Below are 19,475 nucleotides of genomic sequence, written 5' to 3' on the forward strand. Positions count from 1 at the left end.
TATATGCAAAGGTTACATTGTCGATGAATGCAAATAAAATTTTAATGTTATGATTAATAGTAATATTTTTGGATGTCCATTCCATATGTAGTTAGCTAGGTTAATCAAAAGCTTGAAATTGATGTATTTATTTTCATCACAACTAGGGGTGTGAATGATTCGGTTCGGCCGGTTATTTATGAAACTTTATCATATCAATTTTTTGATTATTCTATTATGTATATCCAATCATCTCGATTTCTCTTCGTTATCGATGCAGTTTGGTGATTTTTGGTAGTTTATTTTTAAAACATCATGTAAGAGTCGTGATGTTTTTAAACCACACTATGTATATTGATGTATATGTTAGAATGTACTGACTGTCGTCCACTCTGAGTAGCTATCAGTGTTATCACTTTAGCAATCACCGAAAGCATAATTTAGGATATTCAGTGATGTAGTAAGAAATAATGATAGGCCTAAATTTGTAAGAAATAAAATCGCATGTCTTGATAAATAATAACACTAATATCAACAAGGTTAAAACTTATTCGCGCCGAATATTTAAATATTGGTCTATAATATTTAAAGTATCTTTTTAGGATCATATTGATTGATCAGACAATTTGCAAAAATTTAAACATAGTTTTTGACTCAATTTAAGATGCATCACACAATTATGAATAAATTGAAAGAAATGCTTCTATTTGTTTCTTCTAAAAACTATTGTTAGGATAAAAAAATTATAGAAAATCAATATATGGATTATATTTTATATGTATATGTAGAAATTAAAAACACACGCACATACACACGTACCCACGGCTTCATAGTGTAACGTATATGAGATTATAACATCCAAAATTTTTGGTTTAGTCTCAAGAGATATAACTATTCTTCTTTCATATATAACTCTAGTACCTCCATTAATATAATTTTCGTTTCTCTTCTTCAATTTACACTGTAGTTTCTATACACTAAAAAAGAGATTGATCTCCAAGCAACTAAGTAAACCAAAAGGATTTGATAATAGAAGGCCTAATTATATAAGGGATAGGCAATAATAAGAGTGTAGAGTCATAGGCCTGAGAGCTTAAGAAAGTTTTTGTACTAAATGTATTTCTACAGGACAAGAAAGTATATACTACTGTAATGCTCAATTGGATCAGTTAATAGCGTTTCCTAAAATATCATATTCTCCATTCCATGTCAACTGGTAGATCAGTCAAGAGCTAGATTGGCTGGAATTCAAGATCCTAAAAACCAACAAGAATTTATATCAGTTAGTATTACTTTACCACTAAAACAGTTCATGATTCTAAACACAAAATGTTAAAGATTTCAAACATTGTATACTATACTTTGATAGGTCAGCAAAATCCAACATTGTTATTCTGATTTCAAATATGTGAGTCCCAAATTATAAAAAAAGTAAAGTTTCATATCCATTTAAACAGTATTTTTATAGCATCTGGAATTAATTAGTATGTCAATTATCAAACAAACCTGCATCAGATGTTTTTGGATCAATAGGACGCGAACTGTCAATTATCAAACAAACCTGCATATTTCTGGATTGGTTGGATGTGCCTAACAGCAGAATATCCGTTAACAGTTTGCCATTAAAACGGAACTGATTAATTCATCTAATATTGGAAGGAGTACAAAGTAACAAATCTTTAATCACTTTGCTAATCACCAGGTGAGTTAGGGACCAAATACATTCAGTTATGAGAACAATTGAATAGTCCTTATGCAACTCAAATTACAGAAAACTAATCTGGAATTAAACAAACCTGCACCAGATGTTCTTGGTATAGAACGCGAACTATCTGTAGGGGCATCGGGAATTGGTTCTGCCTAGGGGCGGCCCGTCCATAAAGCAGGTAAAGCAACTGCTGTAGGCTCCACATTTGTGGAGGCCCCATTTTTTTTACGCTATATATATATATATATATTTTTTAAAAAGTTATGTGAAGTGAAAAAGTTTGATTTCTTTATTTAACAAATAAAGAGATGAAGGATTTGCAACTGCTTTAATTTCTGCCAAGGAAATTGCATTTGAAATTAATATCGAACCCGAATTTCATAAGAAACGTGTAATATATAGGAAAAAACAATTTGAGGAGAATGTTAATAGTGAAATCTCAAAATCTTCCGAAGTGTCCTTTAGAGTTGATTACTTTTTATACATATTCCCTCTGGTCCATAATAAATGACTTTTTAACCTTTGATGCGCCCCTTAAGAAAATACTTACTCCTAGAACAAAAATGTATTTTGACTGAATTATCCTTAGTTAAAATTTATATGTTGTTAACTTGACACATTGAGATATGTAAATAAGGGTAAATTTTAAAAAATAAAGTTAATTCCTTCTCGATTATATAAAAGGACACTTATTTTGAACCAAAATAAAAGCCAAAAAAATCACTTATTATGGACCGGAGAGAGTAGTAGACAAGGTTATTTTTTCACTTTAAAATAGATTTGAACAATTAGAGGCATATGAAAATATTTTTGGTTTTATATTTGGCGGTAAAAACTGAGATCACTAGTTGATGGAAATTTGAAAAAATGCTGCCTTCATCTTGAATGCTCCTTAAATCATAATAATCAACCCGATATTAATAGTTTAGATTTATTTTCTTAATAAAAAATATTAAGGAAAATAGAACAATTAGAAGATAAAAATTTAATTGATATACTCAATCAAATAAAAAGGTTTGATTGTTTTTCAAATGTATATATTACTTATAGAATAATGTTAATAACTCCTATTACCGTTGCTTCAGCGAAAAAAAGTGTTTCAAAATTAAATTGATAAAACCTTACCTAAGGTCAACAATGTCTCAAAGATATTAAATGAATTAGTTATATTGTCAATTGAGAAAGACTTATTAGGAGAAATTGATTATAAAAAAATAATAATAACTTTGCATCTAAAAAAAAGTTAGAAAAATAGAATTCAAATAAAAATAAAATATTTTTTATTAATAAAAAAGTTAAGGCCCCTCGTAAAGTTTGGCTTTAGGCCACGAAATTGGTCGGGCCACACATGGTTCTGCCATTGCAGGAAAATTACTAGGTGCCACATTCTGTGCAGCCTGAAAATCAAGAATATTTTATTCAAGTTACAATTATCTAACATGGAAATAACTTAGAAATATTAAGAATATTGCCTTCAAATCACAATTAGAAAACTTACCAACATTGTATTCAATCTCAATCATCTAAGTGGAAATATGAAAAAACTTAAGAAATTCTCGCGCAGGTAATACCGTTGCAGAGGATTCTTGTGGCAGCGGGATGTGCTCAGGCCATGGAACTTCAGTGTTGAGTATCTCATAGGTTTTACGTTAAAGATTCATCATTAATAGCTGAAACAATATCCTCACAATATTAGTATTAATCATGATTCTATAGTCTATCAAATTGTGAGAACGTGACAAACAAATTGTTACTAAGGAAGCAATTAAGTCGTGCATATATATATATATATATATTTCTAAAACAATGATGACTAAACTTTTCAAGAACGTGTGCAGAAATTAAAGAAAATGGCCTCATTTCATTTATCAGGAACAACATGATCATCAAGCCATGTACATTTCATATGTAACCAAATTGAGCAAAAATATTACTACCAAGAAACTTCAAGAAACAACAGTCCCCATTAAAGAATTATCCATAGTAATACTACTAAACATTTATCAAAAAAGGAAGACTAACTAATATTGTTTAGTGGTATAACATTAGCTTCAGTGGCAATATGTGTTATTCCCGGTCAATATTGCTGTATTTGTAAATATTAATTCTGCAAAGTATAAGTTAACGTAATGAAACAATAATAATAAATTCGAGCCCACTGAATTCACAGTGTTTCCTTAAGGAATTTAATCCCCTCCTAGTACCCAAGGTAATGGATTATTTCCTCCCAGGATAGAACGAATAACACACTGGTGTAGCGGTACTTCAAACCCCAGTGTTTCGGCGAACACAAAGTTCGGTAGCAAATCACACTTACAGTTGCTTTGTTTGAAGTTAAAAACAATGCAGAACGAAGGAGTATATACTCAGAAAAACGTATGGAAGTTCTGAGAGGAAGGAATGCAATGTATAGCCAATTTGTTGAGCGAATTGTATGTTGAGTTGAGTATCTTTCTTCAACATTTGCTGCTCATATATATAGCATCCAAGAAGGAGTGCAAGACCAAACGTCCACCCTTCATGGTGGAGCAAGCATTATATGTTTGTGGAGCAAGCACTTCATGGTGGGAAGACCATTATCCGGCTGCCAAATTATCAATACACGGATTGGAAAATATCCGTTACAAATACGGATAATCTTACGTTAATATTTACTATTAACAAATAAATTCAATATTTACTATTAACAAATAAATTTGGTCCAAAAAATTAATCAATCAATCATTCGAAGCCGAAGCCGAAGCCGAAGCCGAAGCCGAAGCCGAGCGAGCGACGACGACGGCGCGAGGCTTGCTTTCTTCTTAACTCTTTAAGAGCTACAAGAAGAGCAACTATATATATACCCACCAAAAATGTCTTCCACTTCCAATATGGGACAATGTCTCATTGTTAAGAGGGAAAACTTAAAATTTTACTCAAAATTTCATTTTCCCTCCATTTCCCATTCACCCTCATTTTAAGAATATTACATCTTAAAAATAAAACCTCAACAATATGTACTAGCTGTATCACGCATTCCCTTCTTAACCATGTAATCATGAATGTAAAGATCAAGTCTGAAAACCAAGAAAATAGAGTCACTGCGCAGAGCAAGAATTGCAGAAATCCCAAATGAAGAGGGAATAAAAGAGTTAATGTAGAAAATACGTATCAACTCACAGTCTTTGTTTTTCTTCGTCGCCCATGATCAGCAAACAAAAGAAAAGCAAGGAATGTTTTGAGCAATGACAATGGAAAAAATGGCGAGGATTTAGATTAAAGAATGAAAAATGCAGAAAATTGAGAGAGTTAAATTGAAGGGGTTATGTTAGTTTGTATAGAGAAGGAAGTTAACGGTCGAGCTATGCAAAAACCCAACGGAAGATAACTGACAAACGAACTAAATTTGGCGCTAACAAAGGTAATTTGAAAAATAAATTGGAAAGAGAGAGAAGATAATTACATATAAATTATCTTGATAAGCAAAAGCGGATCTAGGAATTTAAGAAGATGGGTGAACTATTACAAAGAGGTGAATTCAGAATTTTTATTTGACGGGTTCTATCTTTAGGTTCTTATCATGAATGCATTACCATTTAGAATTATAGGTTAAAAATTAAATTTTTCCCTGCAATTTTAATGATTTAACATACATAACATACATACCTATACTTCATATAGAAAATGCTGAGAATATTAAATATGTTGACTATATTCTACATCCTCCACTGCTATTAGTTTTAATTATATAAAATTTTGTGATAACAAAGGGAACAAGGATTTAATGTGTTGGATTTGGGGATTTTGAATGAATAAATCAAATATAAAAAAAGAAAAATATACTTAATTAAAACACAAGAGGGAATACTAAATCTGCCTACAAATGTGAAATTTGAACCTCTAACTTTATTTGTAAAGGTGCACCCAATAATCATTGCACCACAAAACTCTTTGAGCTTGAGCGCACACAAATATATTTAAGATAATTTTTAAAGAATATCGCATTGTTACACATGGTATAGGAAGAGGAGCATGTGTTCACGTGCACCATGCGCCTTCACATAGATATGCCATGTTGATAAGTATTTAATAATCTATTAAAAATGGTAATTAACTTTATTACTATCAAATATTAAAATTCATTATCTTTAAACTCTGAGTATAAATAACTTAACTCCCTCTTTTATCATCCCCCAATTAGTGGCGAGTTAGAAACTCTATTAGGAAAACTCAAAAAATACAAAAATATCACACCTAAGATTCACACACGTTATCTAGAACAATTTTTGAACCATCTTTTCCACTACAGTATATAATGCACGCTTTCTTATGTTAACGAGATTCAATCTTTACAAATAAGATTTTATGTTAATCAATTTGATTATATTTTTTATCTACTACTAACCGTGTAAATTTTCTTATATTGAGTAGAAGCCAAATACAAGGTAATCATTCAACCTGAAAATAAATTGGTAAGTAAATTGCAGCATTTTACTTACCAAATGTAATGTGATTTTAAATAAACGCATTTTTCATCAGTGTATTAGAGTTTCACTCGTAAAAGGTTAAAACTTATCACATTATGCTGAAGTTTCTCCTATAGGGAATTTTCCAAGGTGTGCTGAAATTTCAGTTGTAAAAGCTCCGAGAATTGAAAATTTTCTATGTTTTAGCTAGATATATTTTTGTCTAAATTTTATATTAGCGTTAAATAGTAACTAAATGATGAGTAATTTGAGATGGTGACTAATTTTTGATTAGCAATATAATTATAGCTATTTGCCCATGCACGTTTCTTGATGTTTAAGTTTAACAGGGGAGTCTTTTAGTATGTCACCTCATTAGCTGCAGACCAAATGAGTCCTTATCCCCAATATCAAGAATTTAGACACCAAAGTAGTACCAAGGGCTTTGAATTTTTTTTACTTTCTTCAGAAACAAGCTGGTGAAAGTTCTAGATATTGCTATGATATGAAATATTGTTTACAATGCTCAGATATATACAACAAAATTTCATCTAATATTTCATCTAAAGTTGTCAAGATTTAAATTTGATTGAATTCGATCTTTAAGGTTCTTAGCACTAATATTTATGTTCCGCGTCGAAAATACTAAGTTCGAATGGACCTGTTCACAAGTGTTGCATCTACCCCTGCTTGACACTGCCCTTTTTGTTAACATCTATAACTTTCATCTAACATAGTTCCTAGCCCCAAAAATATGATATCCTTGCAACAGGGAAGGAAACAAAAGAATATGCCTAAGCAAAAAATTTAAGTTAGCATCCTAACTTCCTATAACTTTTCTATGACGCTTGGATTTCCTATTCCTCTCACGCTTTCTGGGATCAGTAACATAACTTGATGATGTAACATTGCGTGAGGTCTGTAGGGTTTCATCGACTACAGGCGGAGGAGGATGAACAATTTCAGTAGCGCCAGGTGGAGGCGGGGGAGCCCAGTGCTCAAGAATGTCTCTATGATACCCCTGCAGATAACAAGAAAGTATAGCAGAAAGTTAATCTATCATATAACAGAAATAAAGCGTGGTTGAAATTGCATTGCGTAGTTCTTATTCAAGCATGCACAAAGTGAAATCGTTTTTTGTTTTTAAAGAAAGAGGAAAGTAAGAAAAGAGAATTTCAACGGTCATCTAAATAAGTAGCAACTCGAAATTGCATTTTTTTTCCTGCAACCATAAGAATCTCCTATACATTGCAGAAATCGCCATTAGCTTATTATGAATCTTCTGTCATAATTCTCAAAAAAAGCTGGTACAAGGAGGCACGTGTCTTTTGCTTCTTTTTTTCCCCCAATTCACTTTACCGGAGTAAAATCAACTACAACAACAAACAAACACGTGGGGTCTGGGGAGTGGAATGTGTACGCAGACCTTACCCCTACCTTATGAAGGAAAGAGGTTGTTAGGTGGAGTAAAACCAACTGAAAATCCAAAAGCAAAGACATAAAGATCACCTGAACCACAAAGTTGCGCCTTTCACAGTCCAGGAACATATTAACAGTCCAATTTGTCTTTGACATGATCTTGTCCCTCACAATGGCGAAGCTTATTTGGTCTCTTGGAGTAAAACGGTCCACTTCATTAAACCAAAGACAAGCAAATAGATTGGAGATTGGATTGTGCTCTCTTACTATTACACATCCCTCCGGGACATCTGCGTGCAAAATAGTATGCTAAAATATTTATCAAAAAGACAATGACATTATTAAATTCGGGGGGGAGGTGGGGTGAATTGTACATAAATAGTAAGGAAAGATGAGAAAAATGACGTTCACATCCTTACCACTTGTAATAGGAAGTTTAGCTGTGGAATAAGGAGTTAGACCTTCCTTTTTATAGAATTCAACTTGGAAATCGATGGAAGCATTGTCAAACTTTGCAGCAGCCTTATTAGCTTCTGCTTCTACATACACATCAAAGCGCCTATAATGCCTTGATATCGCAAAGCTCGCATTTTTTCTCCACAAGAACCTGAAATTGAAATTAAAATTTAAAAAAATTCAGCTAAGCAATTGTAAAGAACAATAAAAGCCCTGCATCACTAGTCCAACATTCAACATTTGCAGTCTTTTATAACCTTTTATCAGAAGGGCAATCCCCTTACTCTTAACCTAAGTCACGCAACAAGAGCAATTTTCATGTAAACTTATTCATCTTTTTTGAACAAAAAAAATGATGTATGACTTGTTCATCCTTGTAAGGTGTGAAAAATGCAAAAGCATTGTTGAGTATGTCCAGAATGCTTTAGCAGAGATCATAACGCAATATGACCATATCTATCATTTCACAATGCTGACATGTAGCAGAAAGATCATTTTTGTTTTGATAAAAGCGATAGAAGAGCCCGTGCTGACAAATCTGAGAGGTGACTAAACTTTTGGCAACAAACGTTTAACTTCCCAGAAACCCTTTTTACATTTCTATTAAAGGCTGATTAAGCTTGTGCAGGCTACTATGGTTAAGAGCCGCTAGAACCAAAATGTTTTTACGCTTATTATAGTTGATTTTAGCTAGGACAGTCTAGGCGAATCTCTGTCCAGTGATAAATCAGGGGGAATTATGCCTATACATTTTTGAAAGTCATACGGGTGGTTGCTAATGCGGAAGCTCTACAGAAACCCTTACTATCATTAGTCAAGAGACAGAATTCAACCCAGAGGAAGCAACATTGTGGTTAAGTATGAGTTTTGCTTTGAATATATGAAATGTGTATTTAGTCCTAGGCATACCTTTCAAGTATTTGATATGGATCGACAACCAGCTCAAGTTTTGCATCTATCCATAGAGAATAACGGGCATTAGGAAAAAGCCTGTGAAGCAGAAGCTTTGGAACCTGAAATGTCAACAAATACAAACTAATCAGTTAAGTTTACATATGATACCAATTTAGGTAGGTGAAGCACTCAGCTAACCCATGCCAATGAATGGTTTTCAAGTACTCAAAAGCTTTTCTTTCCCATCAGATAATAATTTCATGAACATATACACAGTGCAGAAGAATACTGAGTGAACAAGAACGTTAAATGGGATAGGGAAACAACAAAAACTGCCAAACAAAAGGAAGTAGAAAATAATATAGCCTTGTCGCACCCAAAGATGAGGGTTGATGGTCAATGAAGTGGGTAAAAAGCCATGGGAGACTAGGGCTTAAAACCCAACAGAAACAAAACACGCTAGGTGGGTTCTTCCTATCTGCCTATCCTTGATGGCACTGGCAGAGCAGAGTTACCCCGTACTTGTGCTGCGGGAGGCAGCAGGCACCCTGTGGAATAGTCGAGGTGTGCGCAAGCTACGCCAGACACCACCGTTATCAAAAAAGAAAAATGATATAGCCTTGTCACTTCAATCCAGGTAGAAAATGCAAAGCTGCCCTACTAAAAGGCAATAATGCAGATGAAAATAGAAGAGAGAAGTTTGAGTGAGAAGATTTCACATAAAGTCCTTATAGCAATCCTGAGATCAGTATCAAGCTCAATTACTAATCTAGTTCACTAAGAATCTTCGTGATCATGCTGTACTTCCATCAAAGGGTCATTTTCATAATGCCACTGTAAGTGAAACAATTTTTTTTTTAAAGGTTCTCTATTCTTGAAAATTCAAGGAAGCAATGGATAAGAGAATACAAGTACTGGATATCGAGTGCTCGACAAGAACTGTGAAAAAGAAAGACTAGTCTGGATTTAAATTGCTACAGGAACTAAATCACATAAAGCATCACCTACTCTTTTCCAAAAAGGTAATAAGTAACAGGGAAGAACCTAAGTTAACAAGTAACCATATTTGACATTACATAAAGTATCATAGCCAAAAGCGAAAGGCTATTCATGTCTCAAAATTGCCTTCTGCAACAAGAATATCAGTAAAGAAATCCATGAAACTTGACCATTGTGCGGATCTCATTAAAAAACCATTGTGTACTGCATTTTATACTAGCTCATAAGGCAGCCAAAAAAAGAGAGGAAAAAAACGACTGTAGACCAGGATATTTCAAGAAATAGCCAGCCTAGGGCTTCTTCAGGCTGTATAATTCAACATTTGAAAGGAAAAGCTTAAATCCACGTGTAGATGGATATTGAGAAAGGTATCCGAACTTCAAAGATGAATAGAAAAAATAATTGTGTACACAAAGCAGACAAAAGGATAAGGAGGTAGAAGAGATGCACTTGTAAGAATCTTAAGGAACAGAATTTGCCAATCATATAAATCTTAACTGCTATTACTAACAGAGCCAGAAGCTTTTCATTAACTAACTGGTTGCAGTGCTGCCAACTAGATCTTAACTGCTATTCCTCAAAGGTTGTGTCAATATAAATTGTAGCTCTGCAGCGAATGGGTTCAGCAACCATGAATTTAATCTAAGTACATTAAACTATCTATTAAGTGCACTGTTTTTCAGTTCACTTCCAAATATCACTTGCGTAAACAGACATTATGATCATATATGCTGATTGAAAAGTAGTCCTGACAAATAAGGCTTAGTAAATGATTGCATAGATGCCAATAATTTGAAAATTCTGGGATTACCTTTGTGGGGAGAGGGGAGATGGTTTAGGGGAGACAAAAAAGGAAGAAAATTCCTTTACATTACTATTCTCCTGTCCACTCAACAAAATTCTTTTCAAAGGTTTCAATGCAGTCACATTTACAAAAGCGTGATAAGCACTCTAATAAATACCCATACCCAACTAATAATGCTTACAAATTTCAACTGCTATTCAAACATAGGCAATGTATCATTGAGAAAACCAACCTTCCCATTTCGCCTCGGATCATCATAAGGTAGGTTATGAACACTGACAATTCTCCATAAACCAATTCTCATGGTACCATCTAGCTCACTAGAATTTCTTAAGAAAACTTCTGTTTCTTCATCCACGAACATACAAAAGCATGCATTTTTCTTTGCATATTCGCTGATATTTTTTGGTTGCCTTATCAAATCAAAAGCGCCTGTCCAAGAATGTACTTGTTACAACTCATAGCCAGCAGATCCAACAAGAAATAAGACAGAGGGCGTGTACTGAAAGATCAATCCAACAAGAAATAAGACAGAGGGCGTGTACGGAAAGATCAATACCAAATATTGCTGATGCCACAACAACACCTTGACAAGATTCCATTTCAAGAAGGTCAGAATCATCAATGTCAAAACCTGTCTGATGTCCGGGCCTGATGCCTCTAATAAATCTATCACATGGATTTGAAGCAAAAATAAACACAAACAACACAAAGTAAGAGATATTGAAAATCGTGCAATAATGTACAACAATAATGAAGCTTTATATTATAAAAGAATTGCCCAGGAGGGCTCTGAAATATCATACCCACAGTGCACACTCATGGACTCTCTTAAATCATATGAATCATTCCTTTGCATCAGTGAAGGATATCCTCCAAATTCTGAACCTCCAAACTCGGTTTTTCTTAAATTTTCTTCACGAATGTAAGTCAAATTGCTAATCCCAGGAGAAAAGGATGGTGCACCCGGCATTAATGCAATAGCTTGTTCAACAGGAAGGTAGCATACTGGACATGCTGAAAGAGTAAAAAGAATGAAAACATCCAGTTCAGAATCTGCAACTTACATTTTTTTCACCTGGACGGTCCATCCGAGACAAATTTATATATTTAAAATCTTATTATTGGTAAATATATGAAAACTTAAACTTACGCCTTGGTCCCGTCCTCTTTTTATCTGCTGGCGGCGGTGGCAACGTGAAGCCTTCACATGGATTCCCAGGAGGAAGAGTGTATCCTTTGAAGTATACAGTAGGAGGCGGAGGAGGAAGAGGTTGGACAATTGATGCACTTTGTCCAACATTAGTTTGTTCTATTGACTCAATATATGTAGAATTATCCTTTTGTCCAGCTTCTGGAGTAAACACACTATTAGTTATGGAGGCATTAAGTTCTTGTGCATCTTCACCTATGAAAGAGTTGAAAATTGCAGAGGTTGACAGAAAACAAAAAACAAAAATAAAGGAAGGCGCTGTCATCTAGAATCACCCACATATGGAACAGCCAAATCAAATCATTTATTCAGCCGACATATAAGAAGATTCAAAATGTTAGTTGAGAATCTTCAGTGTAAACGAGACATAATCACGAAATCTCCTAATGAAGAAAAGTTAAAAAAAGATACAAAACTAAACACCATCAAGCGAAGGTAACCATTTCAGCCTTTAGCAAGCCCAAAGCTATAATTATCAGATGACTGACAACATAAGAGCATCTCATGTTTAAAATTGCAAAACGATTGTGGTAACAGTAATAATAAAGCTATATAAGATTGTTAATTTCGTAGTATTATAATCAAATATGCTATTTCCCAGAGTGTTAGAACGACAAACTGTAGCTACCAATCAGCACAAATCAAAACAGAATCACGTGGTACGCATTTAAAGTTAAATTTATGCTCCATTAAGTTGAAAGCTTAAGGTTGGAGTTTAAGTCCTAATCAAATAATCGATCTATCAACTAGGATCTCAATAACCAAAACTAGTTGGCTTCGGCTAATGTAAAATTCAAAAAGCTGCAACGGCAAAAGATTAGAGACCAAACCTTTGTCAACAAACAAGACCCAGACAAGAACTGCTAATGAAACAGCACACAACAGCAGCATCCCAACCTTCTTTCTAGGCGCGAATTTGTGGATCCAGGGCAACAATCCTTCTTTCTCCTTATACATTTTAGTTGGCTTTCAAGGTATAGTTTGGAATGTAGCAGAATTGTTCTGAGGTAGCTGTTGCTGCAAAGAACCATACCCAATGACCAATATTGCTAGCCTTCTACTCATTCACATGCAACTTGTCATCTTCTAAAGTTCAAATCTTGGTACAAAATTCACCACCTAATGTGGATTACTTCACCAAAATTCCCCCACTCAGGTGAAAAAAGCACTAAATTCACCAAGAAAAAACGATACCCAACTCAACCAGTTATTCCAATTTTTATTTTCCTAAAGTTCAAATCTTGGTACAAAATTCACTTCCTAAATGTGGATTACTTCAACAAAATCCCCCACTCAGGCGAGAAAAGCACTAAGAAACACGACACCCAACTCACCAAATGATCTCAGAATAAAAAATAAACCAGAAAATCCAACTGTTATCTTTCTGAAGTTCAATTTTTTGCGCTAAATTCAACCAGAAAAAGAGACCCAATTCACCAAATTATCTCCAGAATAAAAACCAATCATCTCTTTAAAAGAAAACAATTCAATCCTAAGAATCAAAACTGAAAAACCATAAGCTGGTTTTAGAATATAAAAAGTACCATTCCAATAGAAACAAAAGATACAAAATTAAAAAAGGAGTAGAATAAACGTTACTGAAATTGAGATGGGGGTGGAAATTAATTCCTAGGGTTTTGTGGAAACCTATCAAATCTCAGATCACCGTTCAAGGTAATTATTAGTTTAGGAATTTAATTTTCCACTTTCATGGTTAGATATATTTGTATAATTTATTAATTTCTTCGTAGAGTTCTGTGTATAGAAATAAATTAATAACACATTGTACACAAAATAGGGTCAAATTAATAACACATTTCCTCCACAAAATAGATAGTGTATACTTTATTGAATGCACCACGTATGTGCCCCGGGGCGGTGCACCGTCAAAACACCATGAGATTAACACGTGGGACTTAGTTACGCGAGGCTTACGCTTCAAGTGCGTGATTGTACGTCCTAAACACTCCTAGCATCCAACGTTCGGGCCTCGTCCAATAGTTATTACTCAAATTATGTGTCAAATTTCCTAACTAGCACTACTAAATGTCAAAATTCTTTAACAACTGAATGATTGAGGTTTTATTATCTATAGGAATATGAAGATTGAGAGTAACTCAAATAACGAGTCATAATATAGCATATTTACTAATTGAGAACTACGTGAGGTGAATATAATTTGAACATTCTTCTAAAATAGATATATAATATGCGGCGCACGAAAGCAGGCCCCCAAACAATTAATGCCCCAAAATTAATTATATATATAATATAAATAATTATATATTTGTTATTAGTGAAAAATAAATTTTTTCAATCGTACTTTTTTCATTTTTTTATCAACCACTACTTCTATATTTTTAAAGTTTAACTATGTACTATTTTAAAATATATAATGTAGTTACTGTTGAAAATAGTAGGTAATTAAATTTGTAGCTACTTCCTATCTTAATTTTGTCTAATACATTTGAACTTGAATCATTTTTGTTTATAACTTCGGTATTGTAAGATTTTTACAATTCTTTGAATGTCTTTTTAAATATTTTCAAGCTCAAGCTAACTAGATTATAAAACTATTAGATTAATAAAAATATATTGTCATATAGCATGTTTCCTCCTAATAGTTTGGTAAAAAACTGCAACTCCTTAAAAAGATACTTTTGGGGATGGGGTGGGGAGCATTTTTACCCTCGGAGAACCTTGGTCAAACAAGGTATTAACCTTGAATATCTTTTAAAGTATAATAATCTACGAAATCGATGGTTTTACCAATTTTTAGAATTAAAAGTGGTATGAAAATTATACAAGTAAAAGATGATACTCTAATTTGCATATGTGAAGTCTTATTTATATTTTTAAAAATGTTTCTATTGCTTTTAGAGTGGCTTTAATATTTTTCTAACAATTCCCTCAATCTAAAAAAAATTATAAATTAAAATCAAATAAGATCTAACTTAAAATCAACAATGTCTCATGAGATTTACATGTACAGACCATATTATTAAGTGAAAAAATTAATTATCCAAATATAATTAACTTCCTTGCATTTTAGGACGCTATAAGAATAAACATCAAATACAATATATATCAATTTTACTAAAAAGGTTTAGGGCCTCTTTTAAGTTTTGACGTTAAGCCACATATTAGATTGAAGAATAAACTTGCAACATTACTAAGAAAAATTAGGATACAGGGTTGAATTATTATATAAAAAAGGTAAAATAAGTTACCCCTGAACTATCGACCAAATTCATGTTACACGTTTTTCGCGGACAAAACTTACCTTACACACTCAAGCTTTCTATAGTATAACTAAGGCCTCATTTGTTTTTTTTTTTTTTTAAGATTAAAGCGTCTTAATTTGAATACATGTCTAATGATGGTAGGCTAGAATCACGTGTTTTAGTCATAGTTTGCGCTCTAATTACTGTATTTTACTTGTGTTTGAGCTTGAATATTAGTGTATTGTACTTATTATATATTTTATGCCTTGCATAAAGTAATTTCGAGTTAAAAAGATATTCGGGAGCTAATTTGTACAAATTGAAGCTTTGAAATCTGAGTAAAAGCAAAAGAAATTAAGTCGGGATCACATTCGGGGGTCGGGGATCAAGTCTAGATGTCAAAAAGTGAGAAAACAAAAATTACTTTGGGAAAAATTACACTACCGCGTCGCGCCATGCGTAGCGGGGCGCTAGTGCAAATGTTACACCCTGTTCGTCCTAAGGTGACATATAATGAATATAAGACTTGTTAATCGTGATTTAAATGATTTTAAAGTCATAATATGACTATATATGATATTTGGATAGAAAATATAAAGTTTGAGAAAAATCGGATTTAAGTTGCGGAAAAATCGACTAAGGATTTGCCTTGTAACAGAGCTTTTTGAAAAATTATTTCGTGTGCTATATAAGGTCTTGTTGGGACATATCATATACCAAATTGAAGGTCTTGGAATGTAGTTTCCAATACTCTTAACTGTTCGTTCATACGACATTCGAATAAAAAGATATAAGCGTCAGAAGATGGGCGAATGAGAGGGTGCCAAGCTAGCACCTCTTTGACTTTTCAAAAGTTGATATATATGTCTTAACTCGTCTCTCTCTCTCTCTCTCTCTCTCTCTCTCTCTCTCTCTCTCTCTCTATCTTCATTTTTACATAGAACCCGACCAAAGAATACCATAAAATATATCCTTGATCTCTCTAATAGTGTTTCAAAGAATACTAACATCTCGGGTACGAAATCGAGAAGCAATAACATCAGAACGATCCCTACGACGTAAGTATCGCTATATCGCCTCTCTTTTTCTTCGTAGTATGAGTTTTGGAATGTATTTAATAGTTAATAAAATGCCTAATTTTTATATTTAAGTTTTTAAATATCAAAGAAGGTTGATAAATTTATTTCCTAATATTTAAAACTCATGGGACGGTGATCAGAAGTCGTGAGTTTGATTTATTTCACTTTTAGTGGACTGTTTTGTAGTCCACTCGTGTTGGCCTATTGTGCTGCTGATTTATGGAGTTTGGAATGATAAAGGGCGTGGAGAAATGCCACATGTGGTAGGGTAGTAGGCTGGTTGCTCGTTGTTGCAATTTCAGGCTAATTGATAACTTATTGATTGGGTATGTTATGGTATATTTGGGGGTTTTGAAGGTCCCGAATTGTAGTTGGGTTGTTTTTGAGTTACTGATTGTATTGTGTTTGTATCTCTCCTATAGTAGGCTTGAGGGAGCAGTGAAATCAGAGAAAATGCTGCCCGTTTTATTTTAGAATCGAGTTATCATTTGAGATACGTGATATACCACCGCCATCTAAGTTGTACACGTATTTCTTTGTTATAGGGTTGGCGCGCTAATTGTCATAAGCTTATTGATGAGTTGCATTGACGACTTGAGGTATGTTAAGACTATCCCTTCTTTACTTTTGGCATGATCCATATGATACAAACTAAACGAGCAAGCACATAACTTTCATAAATGATTCTATTTTTAGAAGTACTAGGGTTGCCTATATTCTGGATTCCCCATATGTCCTGCTTTCATATTGTCTGTTCATGGGTATTATGACATTCCAAGAGATATTATTGACTTACTTCATTATGCATTACATCCATTTATACATGTATACTGACCCATGATCAGATGGCGTTATATACACGTATAGTATATGTATATGGGGTATGGGGAAAGGTTATGACGTTATATACGCACCACCACTGATCAGCTGGTATACGTTGATGATTTCGCACACGGTGGCCAAGATGATATGATGGGATGCCCTCAGAGGCTTGATGATGTTATGTACGCATACACCTATGCATGTTATGACATTTATACGCACATGCATGACATTATAAATTTTTCATGATTCACAGTGATATTCATAATTTCAGGTTGAGTTCTTTACTCTATGTTTCTTTAATGTCTGTTATATACTATTTTTTATGCCTTACATACTTGGTACATTATTCGTACTAACGCCCATATTGCCCGGGGGCCTGCGTTTCATGTCGCAGGTGCAGGTAGACAGGTTGACGGTCCCCATCTTAGTATCCTTGCTCAGCGATAGTTGATATGCTTCATTTGATCCGGAGCTGCTATTGAGTTTTGGTACGATACTTTTGTATGCGTATGGTTATGACGGGGCCTAGTCCAGTCCTCTATACAATTGTACACTCTGTTAGAGGTCTGTAGACAGTCATGTATAGTTGGATAGTATGTGGCCTTGTCGGCTCACCCTACTGTGTATATATATATATATATATATATATATATATATATATATATATATATATATATATATATATATATGTCTTTTGGGCATATTTTACCATGTATGTTGTTCATATGAATCAGTAGTTTATTTTCAGACGTTAGGCATGACTTACACTTATTTCATGTTTATATCTTAGACATATGCTTAGGGGTGTTCGATCGATAGAACTCGGGCACTCATCACATCCCCTCGGTATGGGTCGTGACAAAAGTGGTATCAGAGAAGTTCCATCCTAGATTTGTCTACAGACCGTGTCTAGTAGAGTCTTATTTATGAATGTGTTGTATACCACACTTATAAACATGAGGCTACAGGACATATAGGATGTTACCCTCCCTTCTTATCTTAGATCGTGCGATATAAGAATTCATTTTCCTAATGATATATTATGTTTTCAGCGATGCCCAAGAAGGCTACAGCCGCCTAGAAGGGCAAGTTCGTGGATGCTGATTCTACAAGTCGAGCGCCACGAGTTACCATGGCTCATAGAGAGACACATAGTGAGACTCTATCTCAGACTTCACATACCCTACCCTCTCCGAATGAGATCGAGGGGCACCAGCTCTAGCACCAGCCCCAGTACCCCCAGCTCCTCAGCCAAATACACCAGGTCAGGAGATCGATGCTATTCAGCTATTGACTCGATTAGTGACCGCACATGATCGGCGCCTGGAGGTAGGTATTGGTCATGCAGATAGGGCCATCAGTGAGAGGGTTCATGATTTCATTAATTTGGACCCTCTGATATTCACTGGAGCAGATCCAAATGAGGACCCTTAGGTATTTATCGATAGGATGCAGAGGACTTTGAGGGTAATGAAGGCCACTGCAACCGAGTCAGTTGAGCTGGCTTCCTATAGACTTCGGGATGTTGCAGTTAATTGGTACGAGTCTTGGAAGTTGTCTAGAGGTGAGGACGCCCTTCCAGTAGTATGGTAGAAGTTTACATAGGCTTTTCTTCGTCATTATTTGCTACAAGAGCTTAGACGGTCCAGATTAATAGGTTCTTGACCCTTCGACAGGGTAATATGAGTGTTCGGGAGTACATTATTTAGTTTGATTCTTTGGCTAGGTATGCTCCCACTATTGTAGCTAAGATGGAGGATCTGGTTCACCGGTTCGTGATGGGGTTGGAGCCGCATCTGCTTAATGATTGTATGTTGATCTCACTTCATCCAGGCATTGATATTTCTCGTATTCGGTCATACGCTCAGGGTGTAGAGGAGTGTAAGCAGATGTAGAGGGCTGATTGTGAGCATGATATGGGCCAGAGTAAGAGAGCGAGATTTTCAGGTCCTTCTGGTGAGTTTCGAGGTGGTCAGAGACAACAGTACCCAAGGTATCCAGCCTAGCCATCGGCTAGTGCACCCCATCAGTTTGCCGGTAGGAGATTTGATTGTTCCATATATTCAAAGCCCAGTCAGAGTTCCGGGGCCTCTAGTTCACAGTATAGGGGTGAGTCAAGTCATATGAGGCCACCCTTGCCACGATGTGCTCAGTGTGGTAAGCAGCATGTCGGGCAGTGCCTTGTAGGGTTGGGTGTTTGTTATACTTGTGGTTATCCAGGCCACGTTATGAGAGATTGTCCGATGAGAGATAGTACAGGTATAGTTCAGCCAGCGAGATCTGTAGCCAGTTCGTCATCATCAGTACGCCTACCTAGGCAAGGTTCACAGGCACCAGCTGGTTGTGGTAGAGGCAGAAGTAGAGCATCTAGCTAGAGCGGTCCTCAAAACCGTATCAATGCCTTAGCGGGTCTACAGGATCATGAGTCA

General features: G+C 34.8%; 1 protein-coding gene across 3 annotated transcripts; it reads right to left on the bottom strand.

The window, feature by feature from the left end:
- Nucleotides 1–6,667: 6,667 nt before the first annotated feature.
- Nucleotides 6,668–13,330, bottom strand: LOC104110944 (probable hexosyltransferase MUCI70). Of its 3 annotated transcripts, none has more exons than XM_009620516.4 (9): nt 12,749–13,330; nt 11,859–12,113; nt 11,512–11,722; nt 11,265–11,374; nt 10,938–11,137; nt 8,917–9,020; nt 7,971–8,158; nt 7,642–7,841; nt 6,668–7,153 (listed from the first exon to the last, which is right to left on the bottom strand). In XM_009620516.4, exons 1-9 carry the CDS (start codon nt 12,873–12,875, stop codon nt 6,953–6,955), a joined length of 1,596 nt encoding a protein of 531 aa, XP_009618811.1. In that variant the 5' UTR covers nt 12,876–13,330; the 3' UTR covers nt 6,668–6,952. The 3 variants fall into 3 exon arrangements, with proteins under 3 accessions (XP_009618811.1, XP_070038207.1, XP_009618812.1); XM_070182106.1 differs by having other exon boundaries at nt 11,859–12,056; nt 12,749–13,016; XM_009620517.4 differs by having other exon boundaries at nt 11,859–12,059; nt 12,749–13,016.
- Between the last annotated feature and the right edge of the window lie 6,145 nt (nt 13,331–19,475).

Source organism: Nicotiana tomentosiformis, chromosome 8 (genome assembly GCF_000390325.3).
Source record: "Nicotiana tomentosiformis chromosome 8, ASM39032v3, whole genome shotgun sequence".
Taxonomy (NCBI): Eukaryota; Viridiplantae; Streptophyta; class Magnoliopsida; order Solanales; family Solanaceae; genus Nicotiana; species Nicotiana tomentosiformis.